General features: G+C 48.7%; 1 protein-coding gene across 3 annotated transcripts in view; it reads left to right on the top strand.

Moving 5' to 3' along the window:
- ZBTB7C (zinc finger and BTB domain containing 7C) overlaps positions 1 to 19,997 on the top strand; it is a 281,771-nt gene that overhangs the window by 213,264 nt on the left and 48,510 nt on the right. Inside the window, exon 1 of one of the 3 annotated variants that reach the window (XM_070421119.1) lies at positions 9,975 to 10,023. The exons of the other annotated variants lie outside the window; for them this stretch is intronic. Within the exon in view, the coding sequence (XP_070277220.1) occupies positions 10,016 to 10,023 (8 nt within the window). The 5' untranslated portion in view covers positions 9,975 to 10,015. Of the gene's footprint in view, positions 1 to 9,974; positions 10,024 to 19,997 lie in introns of those variants that run through there. 3 annotated transcript variants of the gene reach the window in all.

Genomic DNA, 19,997 nt, shown 5'->3' with positions numbered 1-19,997 from the left:
TTCATTTTTTGTCTCCCCAAGTTCCCAGCATAGCTTGTGAGAGTCTTAGGACTTGCTGAGGGCTCAGTGTGTGTTTGTAAGTGAATGAATAGCTAAATGAAGGAGGTGACAGAGGTATTGTAGCCAGGGAATGTCATGATTAAAGTGAAGTTTTGTTAAGAGGTGTTGCTTAGCTCTGTTGATATGAAGAGGAGTCCTGGGCAGGGTGGTGAGAACAGATAAGGTGATGCCCAGTGGGAGGCATTTCAAGGCATCAAGACTAGAAGGAGATCGTGCCAGTACTGGCAGAAGCTGCACTGATGGGAAACCATCGCCAGGTGTGTGTTCATCATATCATATCTGCAAGAATCTCTGGGAGAATGGCCACACCCCTTTGGCCCCGCCATCCCAGTCCTTGTCCAGGGATTTGGGGACTTTGATGGACATGGTTTTTTATCAAAGATTTGGTCTGGCTTCTGTCTGGGTCTCAGAGTGCTGCTGGGCCACCTCTCTGAGGCAGCTTTTGAGCCCTGGGTGCCTGAGACCACTCCTCTGGGTGGGAATGCACAGGAGATGCAGGCTAAGATGAGAAGTGGAAAGGTCTCTGTGTCAGGGTCCTTGGCCAAAGGCAGTTTGATTGTGTTAGAAGAATTGGTTCCACGTGACGTGCAGGATGGGCACGTGACGTGCAAGATGGGCACCTGCCTGATGGGGACAGAGGCAGAGGCGGGTGTGGAGTAAAAGCAAACCAGACTACACAGAGGCTGGCTCACCCTTTGTGAACCACCCCCCAGCGCTGTCAGCTGCTCATTGTGTTATAGCAGTGCCGGAGCCATGATGGCCCCTGTCCCGCGGTCACTGGGCAATGAAAGCTTGTTGAGCACATAAAGGGATTGCTGTAGTCTAGGAGCAGAGGTGATCTGCATACAGAGGGCAGATGTCCAGACAGACAGTGGCCAGGATAGCCAGCAGAGGTGAAGGGTCACAGCAGGGACCCTTTGATGCTCTGGCAAGTGGCACCAGGAGAGGCATTGGCATGAAGGCAGCAGGCGTGGTAGTCATAGGAAGATCAGCACCTGGCTGCCCCCAGTGCGACTGGCTTAGCGACTGGAGATGGGTGACAGAAAGCAGCAAACTCAGCAGAGACTGGGGCGGAAGCTGACTTTGGCCTGGCTTCATGTGCTCTGAGGACTGAAGAGAGAAGGTAGCCTCAAGCTTGTGACTAGATGCATGTGATGTGGCCAGAAGGGATAGCTTTCTGAAGGCCACAGCTGTCAGCTTCTGAAAAGAGGCTGCTGAGAAATCTTGACATAATCATTTATTCATTGAACAAACGTGGATAGAGCGGGCACTATCTACCAGAGTCCAAAGATCAATGAGACCCCACTGCTGCCCTCGAGGAACTTGGAGTCTAGTGGGAGAGGCATGCTGACATAGGGCTTCTGACCTTGACTGTACCTTGAGCACAGTGTGGGTCTCCCTATTACCAGGAGCTATGACACCAGGGAGAAGTCTGTGTTGCTGGTTTATTGGGGTGCAGGGGCATGGATTGGGGTTTTCCTTTACATTTTTCTTTTTGTAATGTAGAATTTGATATATGCAAAAGAGTATCTATTGTATATGAAATAATAAACTCCTGTGAACCCATCTCTCAGCTTAAGAAATAGAACATGACCTGTCCTGGGAGCTGTAAGGGGGGCTGGGGACACAGGTATGAGTTAGGCACAGTCTTGGCCTCGGGTGGGAGTGGGGGTGGCAGACAGACCAAGATACCTACAATCAGGTTAGAGGGGAAAGCGGCACAAAACAGGGGGAGTCTTTTTGTACCTCAAAGGTTGGGGATCTAGCAACCGGAGGCTGGTTTGCCCCCCAGGCAGCTCACACCATCCTTGGCATAGCTCTAAGATGAGGCCACACAATGATTAAGGGCAAAGCTTTTTACATTGTAATAGTCATTTTATAAAGAAAAATGTAAACAACAAGTAGAGGGGGAAAACACCCCTATCTACCAGAGTCTACCAGTAGTCCCACTACTTTGAAATGCAATTCTTAAAACTGTATTAGATATTCACATTTTCCTCACTTTTTCTCTCAGTGTTTTGAACACACAAAACAAGGGATTTCTGCACATACACTTAGCAAACTCATTTTCTCAACCATGTATAATAATCTTCTTTCCCTGGAAACACCATATATCATTTTAAATCTCTTCTTAAGTATAAAAGTAACACATGTCCAGATTTTAAAAGGAAGGAAGGAAATAAGAAAATGAAAATTAAACTATTGTAATCCTTCTACTGAGTATGATTGCTATACTCCAGATATTTTTCTATAAACATATATTTTATTAAGCAAATTGGGATCTTTCTGTACAACATAGCACACATCACAGTACAGCATATTTCCATGCCAGTAAAATATTTATTTGTATTATTTTAATGGTTACAAATCATATCATTATATAAATGTACTAGAGGCTCGATGCACAAAGTTCGTGCAAGGGGCTTGGCCCTCGCAGCCCCGGCTTGGTCTGGAAGGTCGACCAGAAGAACGTCCGGAAGGTCATTCAGCTGTCCAGTCTAATTAGCATATTACGCTTTTATTATTATAGATATGCTTATACTTTATTCAACCTTTTTCGTTTAATATTTTCATTGGACATTTTTAAATTTTTTCCATGGCACAACAATACTGAGATTAATAGTAGGTAATAAAACCATCATACACATTTAACTACTAGGATAAATAATAAGTGGGATTCCTGGCTCAGAGACAACGTACATAATCTTTTCAGGGTCCCAAATTACTAACTTGCCTACAAAAAAATTGTGCATTTGTGTTTCCCCTCTTTTTTATTGACTGGCTATGTCTGAGTTTCTCTCTCTCTCTGTCTCTCTCTCTCTCTGTGTGTGTATTTTTTTCTGTGTTGACAAAGTTTGTCTTTAAAAATGCATGGGCACAGCACCCATTCATAAGAAGGTTCAGGGCCACTGCTGTGGCCAAGCTGCCTCTGCAGCCACCTTATCATCTGTCACTTCTAAGGTTAAACGGGACAGGCCTCCCTGTGTCCCCTTCCTGCTGGCCCACCATCCCCAGGCCTCTCCTCTGCTCCCCTCGCCTCCTCCCCTGCACAACTGCGACAGGACCGGAACAGTCCTGGGTAGTGGCTCACCTTGGATTACCAAGTATTTAGAAAAGGGGTGTGGGGCTGGGGAGCCTTCTAATGACTCTTTTGAAGTTTCATATTGCATTTTTAATTTTTTTAATCTTTATTGTTGAGATTATTACAGATGTCCCTCTTTTCTCCCCCTATGGCCCCCCCCCCACGTTTTTAATTTTTAAATTCATTGTTAATTTCACAAATATTGCATGAATTCATTCTACTCCTTAGGGAAAAAAATTAAAGCATGAGAAATAAATCCCCACTGACATTTCCCCAATCCGGATATTCCATTTTGTATCTGTGTTGAGATACAAAATGATTTATGATTTGTTGAATCTGGGCTTGTTTTCTATTCTGACTCAAAGCTACCAACGATCATTGAACACCTGTCCTGGGAGCTGTGAGGGGGGCTGGGGACACAGGTATGAGTTAGGCACAGTCTTGGCCTCGGGTGGGAGTGGGGGTGGCAGACAGACCAAGATACCTACAATCAGGTTAGGGGGGAAAGCAGCACAAAACAGGGGGAGTCTTTTTGCACCTCAAAGGTTGGGGATCCAGCAACCGGAGGCTGGTTTGCCCCCCAGGCAGCTCACACCATCCTTGGCATAGCTCTAATTCTCAGAAAGTCATTCTAGGAAACCCAATCAAACCTCCACACAATGTACTCATGGATCCTTCTGTCCACGGAGTAACAGAATCAGACTCTTTCTCTTCTACCTGACAGCCCATCAGATTGCTAACGCTGTGCTGTGCAGCTCCCCCTGCCCCCGGATCTAGGCACTCTCCCCCACCCGCAACCTGGAGCCCCTCCGTGGGTCCTCCTGTCCAAGCACGCCCTCCACAGGACAGCGGGCCGCTGGCACAGTGGCCCGGCCTCCGCAGCCTGGCTGATCGCTGCAGGTGCTCTAGGATCTGAGCAGAAGGGAAAGCCGCTTGGCTAGATGGAGCCATTCTCCCTGTCGCCTTGGAGAAGGAAGACATTCAGAGCCGTGTATTCTAGGAAGGCCAAACGGTGCAGAGAATTAAACCTCAGGGGTTCTGACAGGAAAAGGAGTGATTAAAAACCGTAATTAATAATTTGACGTAGACAACAAGCCTGACAGCAAGGAGCTGCCTCGCACAATTGTTTCATGGGTTTTTGCATTATTAGCAGCCTCATAACTTAAGCCTTCCTCTAGATGCACTAATTGGGTAATTAGCTCCCTAAAGAGCATGCCTCTTAGAAACACATTGCAGGCTGCATAGAGGTGCCAGCAACCAAGGGCTTTTAAAGCTCCGCTCTTCAAACCAGGTGAGTGGACAGGGCAGACGGGGTGTGGACAGCAGATACTATGTGGTCGAGGAGGTCACAAGGCGTCCACCCTCCAAGCAGTGTGGTAGGGGACTGTGAGGGACCCCAAAGACTGTGTGTGAGAGACACAAAAAGTGGGACAATAGTACTGTGCCCGTGGATGATGATGATGATGATATGATGGTGGTGGTGGTGGTGGTGGTGGTGGTGGTGATGATAAATGCAATAAAGCAGTAAATGGAAATGATCACTGAGTTTATATTAAGGATCCATGGTTTCTCCCACTAACCTCTCTGTGCCTCAGTCTCCTACTCTGTGAAATGGGGCCATCCCTCCAGCCTGCGGTTCCCTTTGGGCTGAGTGGTCTATGCCTCTTCAGCACCATATCTGGGGAATAGGAGGCAACCACGTTCCTTGAATCTGGGGATAAGGTAGAAAAGTGTGGACAGGGTAGCTGCTTGCGGGTGAGTTACTATCTGCACAAGAAAGTGCCTCTTTTTTTTTTTTTTGAAAATTTAGTATATTTTCTCCTTCTCATAAATAACATGCATTTGTGTCCATTATAGCAGTAATGCATGCTCAGTATAGAGCATCTAGAAAATATACAGCTACAGTCCTTCTCCTGCTCCTCCACATAGCACATCTCTCATCCCAGGCCCTGCCTCGTTCATCATTTGGCTGTATCCCTCTTCCTCCCTTTCCATGCATGGTGTGTGTGTGTGTGTGGTGTGTGTTGCAACACAGTGATTATATGGTTTACAATTTTGCATCCTGCTTTTTCACTCATCTTCATGAGCATTTTCTAGTTATAAACTGTTCACAAGCATACTTTTAAAAATATATATTTGTACTGATTTCAGAGAGAGGAAGGGAGAGGGAGAGGGATAGAAACATCAGTGAGACAGAAACATTAATTAGCTGCTTCCTGCACGTCCCCTACTAGGGATGAGCCCACAACCTGGGCATGTGTCCTGACTGGGAATTGAACCAGAGACCTCTTGTGCAGGGGTCGATGCTCTTGGTCTGTCTGCCACCCCCACTCCCACCCGAGGCCAAGACTGTGCCTAACTCATACCTGTGTCCCCAGCCCCCCGCACAGCTCAGAAGAGAAAACAAGCCCAGATTCAAGCCCATTGAGCAACACCATCCGGGCATAAGCATCATTTTTAATGGTGGAAGTAACTTGTGGGTGTTTCCAATTCTAGGAAGGGAAGGGGCTCTGCAGGCGGCTAGGATTGGGAAACCAAGGGTGAGACAGGGCTGGCTGGCTGGGGCCCCTCTACTCAGGGGCTGCAGGCGTTGGCATGTCCTTGGTCTCCCTGGCCATCCATTCTGACTGCTACCTCTGGCCGGTTCCGGCAGGGCCCCAAGGCTATTGCTGGGACCACTCTCCCTCCCCCCACCCAATACTGGGAAGTGTGGTCTTTCCCTCCAAGCTTTTCACCTCTGGGAAGTCTCCCCACTCCAGAGCCTTCTGAGGAATAGCTCCTGCCAGGGCTTTGTCTATATAGCTCACTGTCCCTCCCACCCCCACCCAGGGCTCCCCTCTCCCCGTGTTTTACACAGCATTTCAGGGACATTTAACAGCTCTGGTCATTTCCTGACCCGTGGCAAGGAGCAAGTCCAGCCTCAGTGAGAACGGAGAAGGTGGAGCAGGACAAAGGGGAGGGAGGCCCCGGCCAAGCCCCGAAGGCCCTGCCTACAGATCTCTGAGCCAGGCTGCTTTGCCCATGAGATCACCCGAGGGCACGTGCAAAACTCCGTGCCTCGGTTTCCCAGCATCGGCCTGGGGTTCATTCTGGCATCTCTTGAGGGCGCTCCCTCGTTTTGGTGCTGCTGACCTTCGTGCTCACATTCCTGGTCTTGCCCCAGGTCCTCTGACTTGGTGGTGCGATGCGTGCTGAGCCCTGACACAGAGAAGAGAGAGCTGGGCAGCGAGTCGGGAACCTGTGTTCTGGCCCCTCTGTCCCAGACCCACGGTGGACAAGTCCTTCCCTTGGAGCTTCAGTTGCCTTGACTGTAAAAGGGGGTCCTTAGGCTACATGAGCCTGGAGGTCTGTGCGGCACCTCCTTGTGTGTGTCTTGGCCCCCTGGACCTGCTCCGCCAGGCGAGCCTCCTTGCGCTGAAATCTCCCTCCTGCAAGGTTCCTCTGTCCATTTCTTATTTCCCACCTCCCTGCTCTAGGTTTCCCCTGCATGAGAAAATCCCAGCCCCTGGACCTTACAATCCCCCCACATCAGCCTGCTGCTGCTGTTTCTGGGTGCTTCGCCCTAAGGGCACCCCACTGCTCCCCTCAGCTGGAAAGGGCCCAGGCTGTGGAGTCAGACACCTGTGACCATGAGCAAGTTACTTACTTCATTCAGGCTCCTAGCCTCAGATGGGCTCAAAGGAATGACTTTCTAATGGTCAAATGTCATTGTTTGTCAATATTGTGTTCTGATAAATATTTGGGGGAAGGTTTTACTTCCTGAGGGGAGGAGGAAGAGGTGACATTTGTCTAGGCATAAAATCAAACCCCAGGAGCCTCCAGATTTTTGTTGAGAGCAAGGGAGGATGGGGGCTAAGGAAATCCGCTTTACCGTCCAGTTCTGCAGGCACTTTCTAGGTAGCACGGGCTCCAGGCAACGTGCCCTTCACTTTACTGGGCGCTAGAGCCAAGCTCCTGCTGGAGTTGGGGGGCGGGGGGGGGGGGGGGCGCGGGAGCTGCCCTAGACTCAGTCCTCATGTGAAAAGCATCCCCCAGGGGCTCAGGGACGGCTGTGCAGGCAGGGTCCCTGTCAGTGCAGTTCTGAGATGCGCCCCCCCCACAAGCACTGCAGGCCAGGTCAAGGACCAGGGTTCTCTCCAGCCTCCACCCAAGCTGGGCTTATTTCCAGAAACACCTCCCCTTTCCATCCTGGCTGCCTGGAAGGTGTTGGTGACCTCCAGGCATCTTCTCAGGAGCCCACTGTGTGAACTTCTCCTGGCCCTGCTGTGTCAGCGCCTTTCCTGCCTTCTCAGCCCTCCTCCCTCCCTCTTCCTCCTCCTCTTCCTGCTTCCCCCTGCTCTGCCCTTCCCCACCCCTTTCCCTGCTCCAAACCCTCCTCCCTCCTCCTCAGCCCTCCCTCCCCCTTCCTCCTCAGTCCTGACCCTTCCTCCACCCTTCTCTGCAAAGCTCCCTCCCCACATTCTCTACTCTCCTCCCTCCTTCCTCCTCCCTCCTCTCTCCTCCCTCCCTCTATCCTATCCCTTTGGTAAACTTTGCATCCTGGTATTTAAATCTCCTCTTGTTTCCTGGTTCGGCTAAAGCTCTGATTCCAATTATATCACCTTCATCCTCACTCCACAATTCTGGGCAGTCTGACGCTTGCTGAGCCTGCTTATATAACCATTTCCTCTCCTCCTCCCTTCGCCCCTCAGGGGCCCCTGCAATCCAGGCGGTTTGGAGGTGGGCAGCAAGAGAAGACCCATCATCCCACCTCATCTCCCTCCCTTCCCCAGGTACCCTTTTCCTGGTTCTTCCTAAGGCCAGGACCAGCTTGCTCCAAGCTGCTGGGTCCCTGTGTCCAGCCAAATACTCAAGTCCAGTTTCCCAGTGTGCCTGGAGGATGCTTTGCAGCTTTAGTGAGGTATAATTGACACACAATCAATTGCGTGTGTTTAAAGATACACAGTTTGGTAGGTTTGCAGGTGAAAGCAACAGTACAATCAAGATAGTGAACAAATCCATTACACCCCCCCACCCCACCCCGCACCAGGGACCTCCTGCCCCTCTCCCTGCCCCAATCTGGGAACAGTCTCAATACATTTTTCCTTAAGGGTTCCTTTTTCTTTATTGTTGAAAGTATCACAGCCTCCTCCCCCCCCCCCGCCCCCCCCCCCCCGCCCCATTAACCCTTTCTAGCCCGCCCCAGGCCTTCACCATCCTATTGTCTGTGTCCATGGGTTATGTACATATGCATACAAGTTCCTTGGTTGATCTCTTCCCACCCACCCACCCTTCCTGCTTCCCTCTGAGTTTCTTGCTTGCACCACCTCCTCTCCTTCCCTAGCCCTCCCTCATTGTAACAGGGTTCACACCTCTTGTTTCTTGTGCCAGCTGCCCTGTCTGCTATGTTGGTCTTGCAGAGCTGCCTGGTCAGCTCGTGCCCAGGTCTGGGATTCTTTGCCCTCTTCCTTTTGTTGTCACTTTTGGAAATGCAAGTTCCCCTGGCCAGGGGCAGCAGGAAGTCTACCACCTGGGGATGAAGGAGCTGCAGGCGGGAAAGGCTAGGAGGGCTGAGCCGGTCCTTCAGCCCCTTACAGTGTGGGGCAGGGCCTGCCACCAAGTCTGGGTGGAGTGTGAGGAGCAGGGAGTTTCCGGCCCTGTGCTCACCTGGCATTAACTCAGCAGCATTGCTGTTCAGTGAAATACTCTTCATTTTTCTTTTTTAAAATATATTTTTTATTGATTTCAGAGAGGCAGGGAGAGAGATAGAAACAACAATGATGAGAGAGAATCATGGATTGGTGGCCTCCTGCATGCCCCCTACTGAGGATTGAGCCCACAACCCAGTTAGTTGTTCAGTGCAGCCATCCTTAAAATCGGCATCATGGGAGAATTTTTTCTGGAAAACTGGTTGTTTTTCTATCATCACACCACTGGTCAGTGCTGGCGGCCCCGTTGGAGCTCACCGAAACACTACTTCCTACCCCCGGGCCCTGGAGCAGTGTCTCCTCAGGGCATTTGGAAAGTGGGTAGGGGTCTTATTTGGGGCTGAACCACTGGGGGGCACTACTAGTAATAAGGGGGCCAGGACCATGGACACCAAGTGTCTTCCTGCAAGGCCCCAAAGTTGTTGCCCCCGAGAGCAGCAGTGCCTCTGCTAAGCATTAAGATGCTTCGCCAGGCTCCTGGCTTTGTAGCGAAGGCTTCGCGTGCAGGGTGACGGAGATGGGCGCTCAGCCCCACCTCCCATGGCCTGCGGTCACTTTGCTATGGAAGGTCTGCCATGGGCACGGGAGCCAAGGTTGCCCATATCCTAAGTTCCATTCCAGACTCTTCCCAGGTCAGCAGAATTGGGGCTGGAAGGGAGGGCTTGTCTTCTGAAGAGGGGACAGAAATGAAGGTGATGGGAGCCTACAGCCTTTGCCAACACTCTGGTCCCGGTTTAGCCCTATGCAGGCGAGCCGCCCTGTTGAAACACATCTCCTGCAGAGCTGCCAAGGCATTTATCAATGTGTTACCAGCCAAGGCAAGCACTAGGGAAGTGTGGCTTTAGCAGAGGTCAAGGCCAAATTCTCCTGTGGCGGCTGGGTGTGGGCTCCTCTTATATAAGCCCCACACCCAGCAGCCGCCGGTTGCTGCAGGGCTGGCCTGCCCAGGGTCTGGGAGGCACTGCAGGTGTGCCTTGGCATTGCACAAGGTACCCACGCCCTGCTGGGCTGACTCTTTGTTCTCTGGGCCCCTTCACGTCCCACTTGGGAATGGGCCACCCAGGGAAACCTGAAGCCACTACCTGTTGGGAGACTGGCTTAGGCGGGCATTTAGGTGCCCAGGTTGCTTGCTCCTCTTGCATCCTCCCAGCAAATAAGGAGAAAGGATCTTCTGTTACAACTGACAATGGCCAGGTACCTTCTATATGCTTTTTATATGGCAGCCACTGGCTGGATTTTATATATAATTATGTCTTTTTTGAATTATAATTCACATCCTATGCAATTCACCCCTTAAAATTGTACAACTCAAAGTTTTAGTATATTCACCTAGTTGTGTAATCATCACTATCACCACCGTTATTTTTTAGGATATATTCATCACCTGGAAAAGAAACCCCATACCGATTAGCACTCACTGCGCATTCCCCCTACAGCCCCTCGCAACCACTAACCTACTTTCTGTCTCTGCACATTTGCCCATTTTTTCACAAAAATGGAATCATAATATCCATGTTCCTTGGTGACTGGCTCTGCCCACTTAGCATGGTGTTTTCAGGGCTCGTGCATGTTGTAGCCGCTGTCAGTACTTCGTTCCTTTTTATCGCCAAATAATATTCCACTGTATGGACCTACCGCATCTTGTTATTCAGTCAGCAGTTGATGGGCCTTTGGGTTGCTTCCACTTTTGGGCTTTTATGAATAATAAAAGGCTGCTATGAATATTCATGTACAGGATTTTAGGTGGACAAATGTTTTCACTTCTTTTGTGTAAATACCCAGGAATAGAATAGCTTGGCCATTGGATAGCTCTACTTTAAATATATTTTTACCAGTTTCTACAACTTGCCAAGGCAGCTGTCACTATCCCTATTTTACAGAAAAGTAAGCAAGGCTCTGGAAGGTAAAGAGAGTTGCTTGAGCTGGATTCAAACTGGCTGGTGTGACCCTCTCCCCTGGGCCCTGTGCCTGTTGCTCTAGGTCAGAATCCTTGGCATCCCAGCAGGCCGTCACTAACGCCAGCCTTCTCTTCTCTCAACTCCGTAATCCATGATCCTGTTTGCTGTGACATCTTTGTTGTTTCCTGGTGGGATTAGACCTGCCCTCTCATCTCTTTCTGGGAATGTGCTTATCTGACCTTTGGAAGCCGTAAACTGGTCTGTGAGCCACTATGACCCTCAGCATTTTCTTCTACTATATGTACCTACAACCAGGGTTTTCCTGTCTTATATTTGCCTTTCCTGCATCCCTTCTTTATAACTTTAATCAGTTGAATTGATTGTGATGTAAAGACAAACAGTGTTGCTCTGGATTACACCCACCTATTTGAAAGGCCGGCATTCCTCCCCCGCTTGCCCCTTTTTATGTGTGTTTGGGTAGATCTAGTGAGGATGATTGACCGTGTGCGACACAAACGCAGTGTAGCCATGAGTCATCACGTTTTCTCCCCTCCTGCCTTCCTCCTCCACCAGAGACCTTGCTCTCCTTGCATGCGAACCTGTCCGCTTGGGTCATCCTACCCGTGGTCGGCAAACCGCGGCTCGCGAGCCACATGCGGCTCTTTGGCCCCTTCAGTGTGGCTCTTCCACAAAATACCACGTGCGGGCACGCACGTACAGTGCGACTGAAACTTTGTGGCCCATGTGCAGAAGTCGGTATTTTGTGGAAGAGACGGTATTTTGTGGAAGAGCCACACTCAAGGGGCCAAAGAGCCACATGTGGCTCGCGAGCCGCAGTTTGCCAACCACTATAGCCTATTTCCCTGGTTTTGGTAACCATTCTCGGTTGTGCTGGGGTAAAGTCATTACCATGGATTACTGCTTCTATCAAGCCCTGTCACTTTCTCTGAGCAGCCTACGTTGGTAATTCTTTCAGCCAGCATTTACTGAGCATCTACTAGGCTAGAGTATGTGGTGCCTTTACAGTGAATGTCTATCGTTTTGATGTTGCGATAGTAGTAGCTGGGGAAACGGTTGACTGCTATCTTTTGCTCTCTTACTGCTTGGCAGTGAATTTTAGGATGTTTTTCGATGCTTCAATGTCAGAAGTTGTCAGTGTCAGAAGTGTTTTTAAGAAGTTGTTTTTTAAAGGCTATCTTTTCCTAGCTAACCTCTTGATTTTTTCCCCCAAAGTAAAGACTACTTGTTGGCAAGTTTCCTATTTGAGGAGGAACTAACACACAGGCCTCTAGACAGGCAGTTGGTGTCATGACTAGGGTATTAGTCCCAAAGCCAGCGAGCCAGCTGTGCCAGGTCTTCTAGGGATCAGATGAATTAGGCATCAAATATATGCTGAGCCCATAGCTACATTGTGCCCCATTTGGGAGTAGCACTCACAAGCTCTGAGACTTAGAACAAGTTACATAACCTCTCTGCCTCAGTTTCCTCACCTGTAAAATGGGCATAACAGTAGCATCTGCTTGATGAGGTTGTTGTGGTAAATGAATTAATACATGCACATTGCTTAGAAGAGTGCCTGGCATAGAATAAGTGCTCGGTAACAGTTAGCTACTTGGAAAACCAAAGCGTATACCTGTTCCATCCAGAACATAGCCATACCCACATGTGGCCGTGGAGCACTCGAACTATGGCTAGTCCAAATTGAGCTGTGCCGTCCATGTAAGACTTACGATGAAAAAAAGAATGTGAAATAGCTCAATAACCATTTTAAAAATACTGATTACACGTTGAAATGATAATATTTTGGATAGACTGGTTTAAATAAAAAAATATGTTGTTAAAATTAAATCTACCTGTTTCTTTTTACTTGTTTAAATGTTGCTACTAGAAAATTTAAAATTACACATGCGGCTCACATTACATTTCTACTGGACCCTACTGGTCCAGAGCAATAACACGTAGCCGGCAGTGATTGTCAGAATCTTGAGCTTCAGTGTGAGAAGGGCCAGTGTGGAACCCGTGCTGCAGAGGCAGCTGTGAGCCCGCCTGACTTCGGAGGCCAGGGGAGGGGGAAATGGGGCTCTGGTGATGGGTAGAGACTGGGGAGGAGGAGCTGGGCTGGGCCTGCAGGCTGCCTCCTTCCCGAGGCAGCAAGGAGGAATCCAGGGACCTGGGCACAAAGGGGTGGCAACAGGTCAGCAAGCTCCTGAATGATGTACAGTAAGGCCAGACCACCCCACGACCTGCCCCAGGCTAGCACGGCCCTTCCAGTCCCCCACTGTCCCACGGACAGGGCCCTGCTCCTGCTCAGGTCCCCACATTTGCTCATCTGCATCCCCCTTCCAGGTCTCTGGCTTGATTTGCAACCTTGTTTTCCAAAGGCGGGCCTGCCTCCCCGCTCCCTCCCCCAGCCCCCGGGGGGTTGCTTCAGTCTCCATTACCAAACCCTGTGACAAGAAATGCAGCCCCCTTATTAAAATAATGTAATGTCTAACTAAAATAGAAACCCCAGATAACAGTTTTTGATGTTTTAATGACTGGGCTCATTAGACAGACTTCCCACTTAAAGTGTCTGTCTAGCAATTAAGGCTAAAAAATCATAAATGATGACCACACCTTCTGTGGCTTAATGGTTACTCTGAAGGCTGGTCTTATTATCTCGGTGATACAGTCTGTGATAAAAAAGAATTTAAGATACTCTCCCAAGATTTATTTCCCCATTAGCAAGCTGGAGGAGGAAGGTTAAGAGTACTCTTAAGGTCAGAAAGAGAGAGGGAAGGGAGAGGGTGAATAATAAGACGCCTAGAATTTCTCTCCGGCAGAACCAGCCCCACGGGGAGGCCCCGCACTCCGAGGGGTTTAACTTCTGCCTGTCACAGGGAAGTCTGTGAATTGTTACTCCAAGTGACCCCAAGCAGTTTATTTAGTTAATTGTCAAGCACGCAGGCTGAACTGTAGAATCGCTGCCTCCAAGAAAATTATTTGCCATCCTAATGTGCTGACGACGGAGGAAAAGTAAAAGGGAGCGTTTGATGGAAAAAGCCTGGGAGAGTGCGTCCAACTCCCCCGAACCGAATGTCTAGAATGAGGGGTTGCTGATGGGAGCGAAGGGAAGCGCAACCAATAGCTTGCTGTCGCCAAAGAAATGGGGGCGCGAGTGCCCCATCCCACCAGTGACTCTGGGCTTGGGCCTCGGAGGAGGAACCTGAGAAGGCGGCCCGCAGTGGCTTAAAGGAGACACACACTCGTGTTCAGAAGGAAGTAGGGAAGTGGGGCACCTTTAGCCTTTTATTAGGCCTGTCTTAAGTGATGAATGATATTTGGACAACTGAGGCCATTAACAGGGCCCTTGTACTTGTCCTGGTGGGAGGGGACCCGCTGCCAGCTGTCTGAGATTGGAGGGTGATAACCAAGCTGCTGCTGCTGCTGCTTCTTTTTTAAATCCTCACTTGAGGATATGTTTATTGATTTTAGAGAGAAAGCAAGGGGGGAGAGAGGGAGGGAGGGAGGGAGGGAGGGAGAGAGAGAGAGAGAGAGAGAGGCATTGACGTGAAAGAGAAACATCGATTGGTTGCCTCCCATACACACCCCACTGGGGATCAAACCTGAAACCTAGGTATGTGCCCTGACCAAGAATGGAATCTGCCACCTTTTGGTGTCTGGGAAGATGCTCCAACCAACTGAGCCACCAGGCTGGGGTGATACCCAGGCTTCTTATAGAGGGGCCTACTCCGAACCAGCTGGAACTACCTGGCAACCTCCCCAGCCCCAGCAAGCAAGAGGGGTTGGTGGGGCTGCACCCTGCCAGTTCATTTTCAGGAATCACACTTAGTCCTCAAACTTGCCCGGTCCCTTGGCTGGATCTGTCAGTCTCCTGGTAGACAGGTAGGCCTGGCGGGGATGGGGGGGGCGGGGGGAGGGCGGGGGAGGTGAAAGGTGTGTATGGGGCACAGGGTGTGCTGGGTAGTCACAAAGTTTAAAGCGATTGTGAGAGTGGAAGTTCATTACATGTCATCCACAGGATGGGACCTCCTTGGGCTGGCTTCACCTCATCCAGAGAGATTGGGAAGCCCACAGGCTCAATGGCAAGACATTGAGGTGTGTTCTTTCAACAGCTTTCAACACTTGATTATTATTTATTAACTATTGATTCTGTGCCAGGCATTGTGCTGGGATAACTTGTGTGAAAGATGATATGACATACTTCAAAACCACTTATCAGAGTGGTGTTATCACTTACCCCTAGGGCCTGTTTGGTAATTAATAAAGCATTTCTAGGCACTCAGTCATGCCTGACAGCAGGAATGTGAAGGATAGCTATTGTTAATCCCATTTTATTGATGAGGTAACTAAGACAGAGGGTAATAGAACTTTTATGCCAATGAGAGAAGACCCAATTCAAGCTGGCTAACGTGAGCCAGAATTTGAATTGGCTAGGTAAGGCAATGATCTGGGCTAGGCGCAGATTCCCACACCCCTGCACCCAGGCTCAACAAACACAGGATGCGGGTATCTTTGTCTCCTGGCTTCTTCCCACATAAATTGACCTTGTTCTCAGGTGGCAAGATGGCAGCAATAGGGACAGCCTCACAGCCTTACCTGTCCAAGTCCAGTAGAAAAAGAGAAGACCTCTTGCAGATTGTTAAAGACCAAGACTTAGGATTAGCCTGATTGGCTGTGCCCATCCCTGAACCATTCCCTGTCGTCAGAGCATGGAACTCACTGATTGGCTCGTGCCTGGTCATAAGGTTCACCCTGGAAGTAGATGTGGAATCCTTTCTTCCAACACATGGACCACAGAGAGTAGGAATCAGAATCCACATGGAGGGATAGTCAAAGTTCAAGATTCACTAGAGGGTTCACTGGGGACAAAGCCAGGCTTCTCCAGGTCTCATAGGCAACTGAGAAGAAGTGGGAGAACAGCATTCTGGCCCTGGCTGAGGCCGACTTTGGCTTTGGTTAGTATCCCTTTTCTGAGCAGATCTTTCTAGAGCATCCTAAACAACAGTGACAAAACAGTATTCTGAGACCCAGAGACAGCATACTAATATGTGATTAGGAAGACACGAAGGTGTGCATTGGATTCATCCCCCATGCAATGGCCGACCCACAGAGATGCCCTTGTCATCCCTCGCACCTGAAGTGCATCCTATTCATCTCAGCCTGGTAAAATCACAGCCAGTGTTCAAGTTCGTGCTCAGAAGTCTCTGTCAGAATGAATCACTTCCTCTCATAGACATTGGGCTAGCCAATAGTTTGTAGGGTTTGTTTTTACCAGTAGATCTTTATCTTATCTATGAACTTGGCTCACCTGGTGATGATCGTCAGATGAAGGATTCTGAGGCTTACTAGGAAGACTCCTGTGATTGATTAGTGATGCCTGCTGAAAGGAGCAGGGTGGTAACTTTTATTAGTTAGGACATTTTCTATTGCAAGTAAAGAAAACGAACTAAAACTAACTTAAGCTGAAAATGTCGTTTATTATAAGGATACAAGGATATGTCATGGGTCTTAAAAGCAGAGAAAACACTATAGCCAGACCTCATGAAAGACTGAAACCATTGGAAATGAATTATCTATAATAATAAAAGCATAATATGCTAATTAGACTGGACAGCCAGACGTCCTTCCAGACAAAGCCACAGGGTCTATGAGGGCCGAGGGCAGGTAGCCCCGGTGCTGGCAGCGGCAGCAGTGGTGGGGTGATGGGGGTGGTGCCTTCCCCTGATTGGCCTGGTTGCCTCCCACAGAGGGAGGCTAGACTGCATTAGTAGGACATCCCCTGAGGGCTCCCAGACTGTGAGAGGGGGCAAGCCAGGCTGAGGGACACTCACCCCACCCCCCCACAGTGCACAAATTTTCATGCACTGGGCCTCTAGTTTCTTCAATATTTATCTATCTTCTGGGGCTATATGCTTTATCTTCTTGCAGATGACAGAAGATGGTCATACATGATCTATATTTATATGACCGTCAGGCCTAGCAACATGTAGAAAATTCTTGGCTAGTCTAGCTTGAGTCATTTATCTACTTTTGATCCAATCAACTATGGTCAGTGAGTTGGGTTCCTTAATAACCTGGGGAACCCTGTGAGGTGAGAGAAGGGCCAGTTTTCAGGGAGAAGAGGGTCATCTGGACAGACACTTCAGAAAAAGGCTCCTTTCTATTTATTCATGTATTGCTGACCACACCTTGATAGTAGTGGTAGCCACAGTGATAATGGAAGTAGCAATAATGGTGATGATGGTGACAGGGATATAGAAATAAATAAAACTTAGACTTCCCTTCAGGGACTTGCAATCCAGTAGGAGAAAATGACTTAGATACCACACAGACTCTGATAATTTCCAAAAGGCAGATCCTGGAGGGGCAGGATCATTGAGTTGAATCAGTTCACCCTACCTCCTTGCTCCCTCTTCACCCATTCCTCTCAAACCCACACAAGATGGGACAACGTCTATCCATAAGCTTTTTAATCATGTTGCTTTCAGACTTTTGACCTCAGATGAAAGCATCTTGTCAATTGTCCTTTCCCCATTCACCCCTACTCCTGACAGTTGGCGGGGTACCCTCAGCACCCCAACCAACGTGATATCCAGCCAGCCCCCTGCCATCCCTTTCTGCCATCTCCCTGTCAAACACTGTCACAACCTGATAATTATTTTATTTATTTTTAAATGTTTTAACCATTATTAATTTTTAGAGAAAGAGAAAGGGGGAGAGAGAAACATCAATGTGAGAGCGAAACATCTATCGGCTGCCTCCTGCATGCCCCCCACCAGATATTGAGCCCACAACCTGAGTATGTGCCCCGACTGGGAATGGAATCAGCTACCGTTCTATTCACGGGATGACACCTAGCCAACTGAGCCACACCTGCCAGGGCCTGATAATTATTTTTTTAAAGAGGAAAAAATAAGGTTGAAGTCATACTGGAGCCCGGGAAGCAACCTGTGGCCCCCTGGTGTCATCAGGAGCTCTATTTTCTTTAGTCTAAGTACCTGCCCAGCAAGTATATTACAGTCTCCGAACTTAGCATTTCGGAGCTTCCATAAGTCACAGCGCAGTATGTGGCCTGCCTTTAAGGGGTCAGGCTGTGATTCCGTTTCCTCCCTCTCTTTCTCTCTTGCTTGCTCTCACACATTCTCTTTAAAAACCAAAATCATTCCTTTCTTTCTTTTTTTCAGTTCTCCAATCAGATGTTCACAATTGCCACCTTTTTCTTTTCATCTTTCCTACTAGAAGAATGTAACTGTGTATCTGCCTGAATTAAAAGGCTCTTCTATCAGAGGAGTAGGAGCGCATTCATGGGACCGGGGGCCTGAGCCCCCAGTAAAGGCAGAGCTGCAGGTGCTATGGGACAGTGACAGAGTTTCCATAGGAAGTGCCGCTTTCAGAAGAGATTGGGTGATCACCTTGACTGAAATATGGCTTTCGATGTGCTGCTGGGTTCTGCGGAAGAGGTTTCCAGCTGTTTGTCAGCTTGCAGGCCATGGGCTTTTCCTCATCTGGCTACTCAGGGGGAAGCATGCATAGATGACAGACATCTGAGCCTCAGCTGTGGGCTGAGGAGGACACCTTGGCGAGACTGAATCATTCATTTATTCCTTCACCCAGTCATCAGTTTCTGAGATCCTCACTGGCTGACTCTGCCCTGGGATTCTCCCACCTTACTCTGCCCTCTTTCATTTTGACCTCTGGCCTTGAATGAGAGTGCAGGTCTATACATGGCTTTGCTTTTGAAGACCTCTACTCACCTCTAAATAAATTGACAATACCACTGCTTGCCACGGAACTGCCTAAGAATGGCCATGGGAATTTAGGACTCATTTTTCTCCAGACCCAAGAATGCCTGAGTTCCATTCACAGCATTTGGGAGTATTGACATAATCTGTTACACTGCCTAGCGGCCCAGTGATGGCAAACCTTTTGAGCTCGGCGAGTCAGCATTTTGAAAAACCCTAACTTAACTCTGGTGCCGTGTCACATAGAGAAATTTTTTTATATTTGCAACCATAGTAAAACAAAGACTTATATTTTTGATATTTATTTTATATATTTAAATTCCATTTAACAAAGAAAAATCAACCAAAAAAATGAGTTCGTGTGTCACCTCTGACACGCGTGTCATAGGTTCGCCATCACTTGGCCTAGCCAAACAAAGTGAAATGATGGCTGCTACTAGGAGGGGATTGAGGAAGATTTTTTTGCACCAAATTTACCTGCCCCAGAGTGAGAAGAATAACCTAGAAATGCCTCACCAAGTTGAAAAACGCTGTGAAGTGCGGTTGTCAATGCAATGACCGCTGCTCGGGCGGGGCAGCTAATGAATGGTCATGGCCGGACGCCGCTTTCCATCACCTTGGCGGCGTCTCCCCAGAGCTGTGTCCAGGTGGAACGATTCTGCTCCGTGCTCTCATCTTCGTTTCTAAGTGTTCAATTTTAATAAAACAGATATGAGGTCAGGGAACAGAAGTCACTTAAGAAGTAACTGCATATGCAAACCACTGTGTAACTCACTGCCATTGAAAATGCAGTAAAACCTTGATTAACTGCACCCCAAGTAACCAGAACTCTCAATTAACTAGGATTTATTTTGTAGAATTCTGCTTTTAGGGGGGAAAAGCATGTGATGAGGGGGGGAAATCTCATCTCAGGGATTTTTAAAAAATATTTTCCAAAGTCTATCTGATCTCAATCTCCCTTCTTCCTAATATCCCTTTCTTCTTCACCTCCATTTAAATGCCTATGTGATGAAAACTAATGTCATAAGGGTGACCCTGGAATGTGTCACGTCAGTTCAGCTCCATCATTTTACAGACAAGGACCCTGAGGCCCAGAGAGGTGGAGTAACTTGCCCGAAGACACATAGCTGAGGGCTGCCAGCAGCAAAGTCTCTGAAATGCTAGTCAAAGGCTATAGCTATGACCTGCCACTGCCACTGCCACTGCCCCTGACCTTAGCTGCCTAGTCTTGTTAGTCACCAAAGTGGCTGCATATGAACTGAAAAGATGGGGGGAAATGAGAGGGCCCAGCGATGAGAGCATCATTATCCAGGCACCCGTGCCCACACTGGGTCCAGAGCACCTGACTGCAGCACGGTAGATGGACAATAGCCAAAACAGAGTGCATGGCCATTTAAGTTGGTCATCCTTTGGATTTTGGTTATAATCAACAAGAAGTCTATTAAACTTTAAAAGCCTTTTTAAAAAAAACTTTAAAAGCCCCTTTTATTTTTTTGTTAATCCTTGCCCAAGGATATTTTCCCAT

This window comes from Myotis yumanensis, unplaced genomic scaffold (genome assembly GCF_028538775.1).
Source record: "Myotis yumanensis isolate MYYU_CA2020_CCGP unplaced genomic scaffold, mMyoYum1.0.hap1 SCAF_7, whole genome shotgun sequence".
In the NCBI taxonomy this organism is placed as follows: Eukaryota; Metazoa; Chordata; class Mammalia; order Chiroptera; family Vespertilionidae; genus Myotis; species Myotis yumanensis.
The sequence above is the reverse complement of the archived record's forward strand: the minus strand, read 5'-3'. Positions and strand labels throughout refer to the sequence as shown.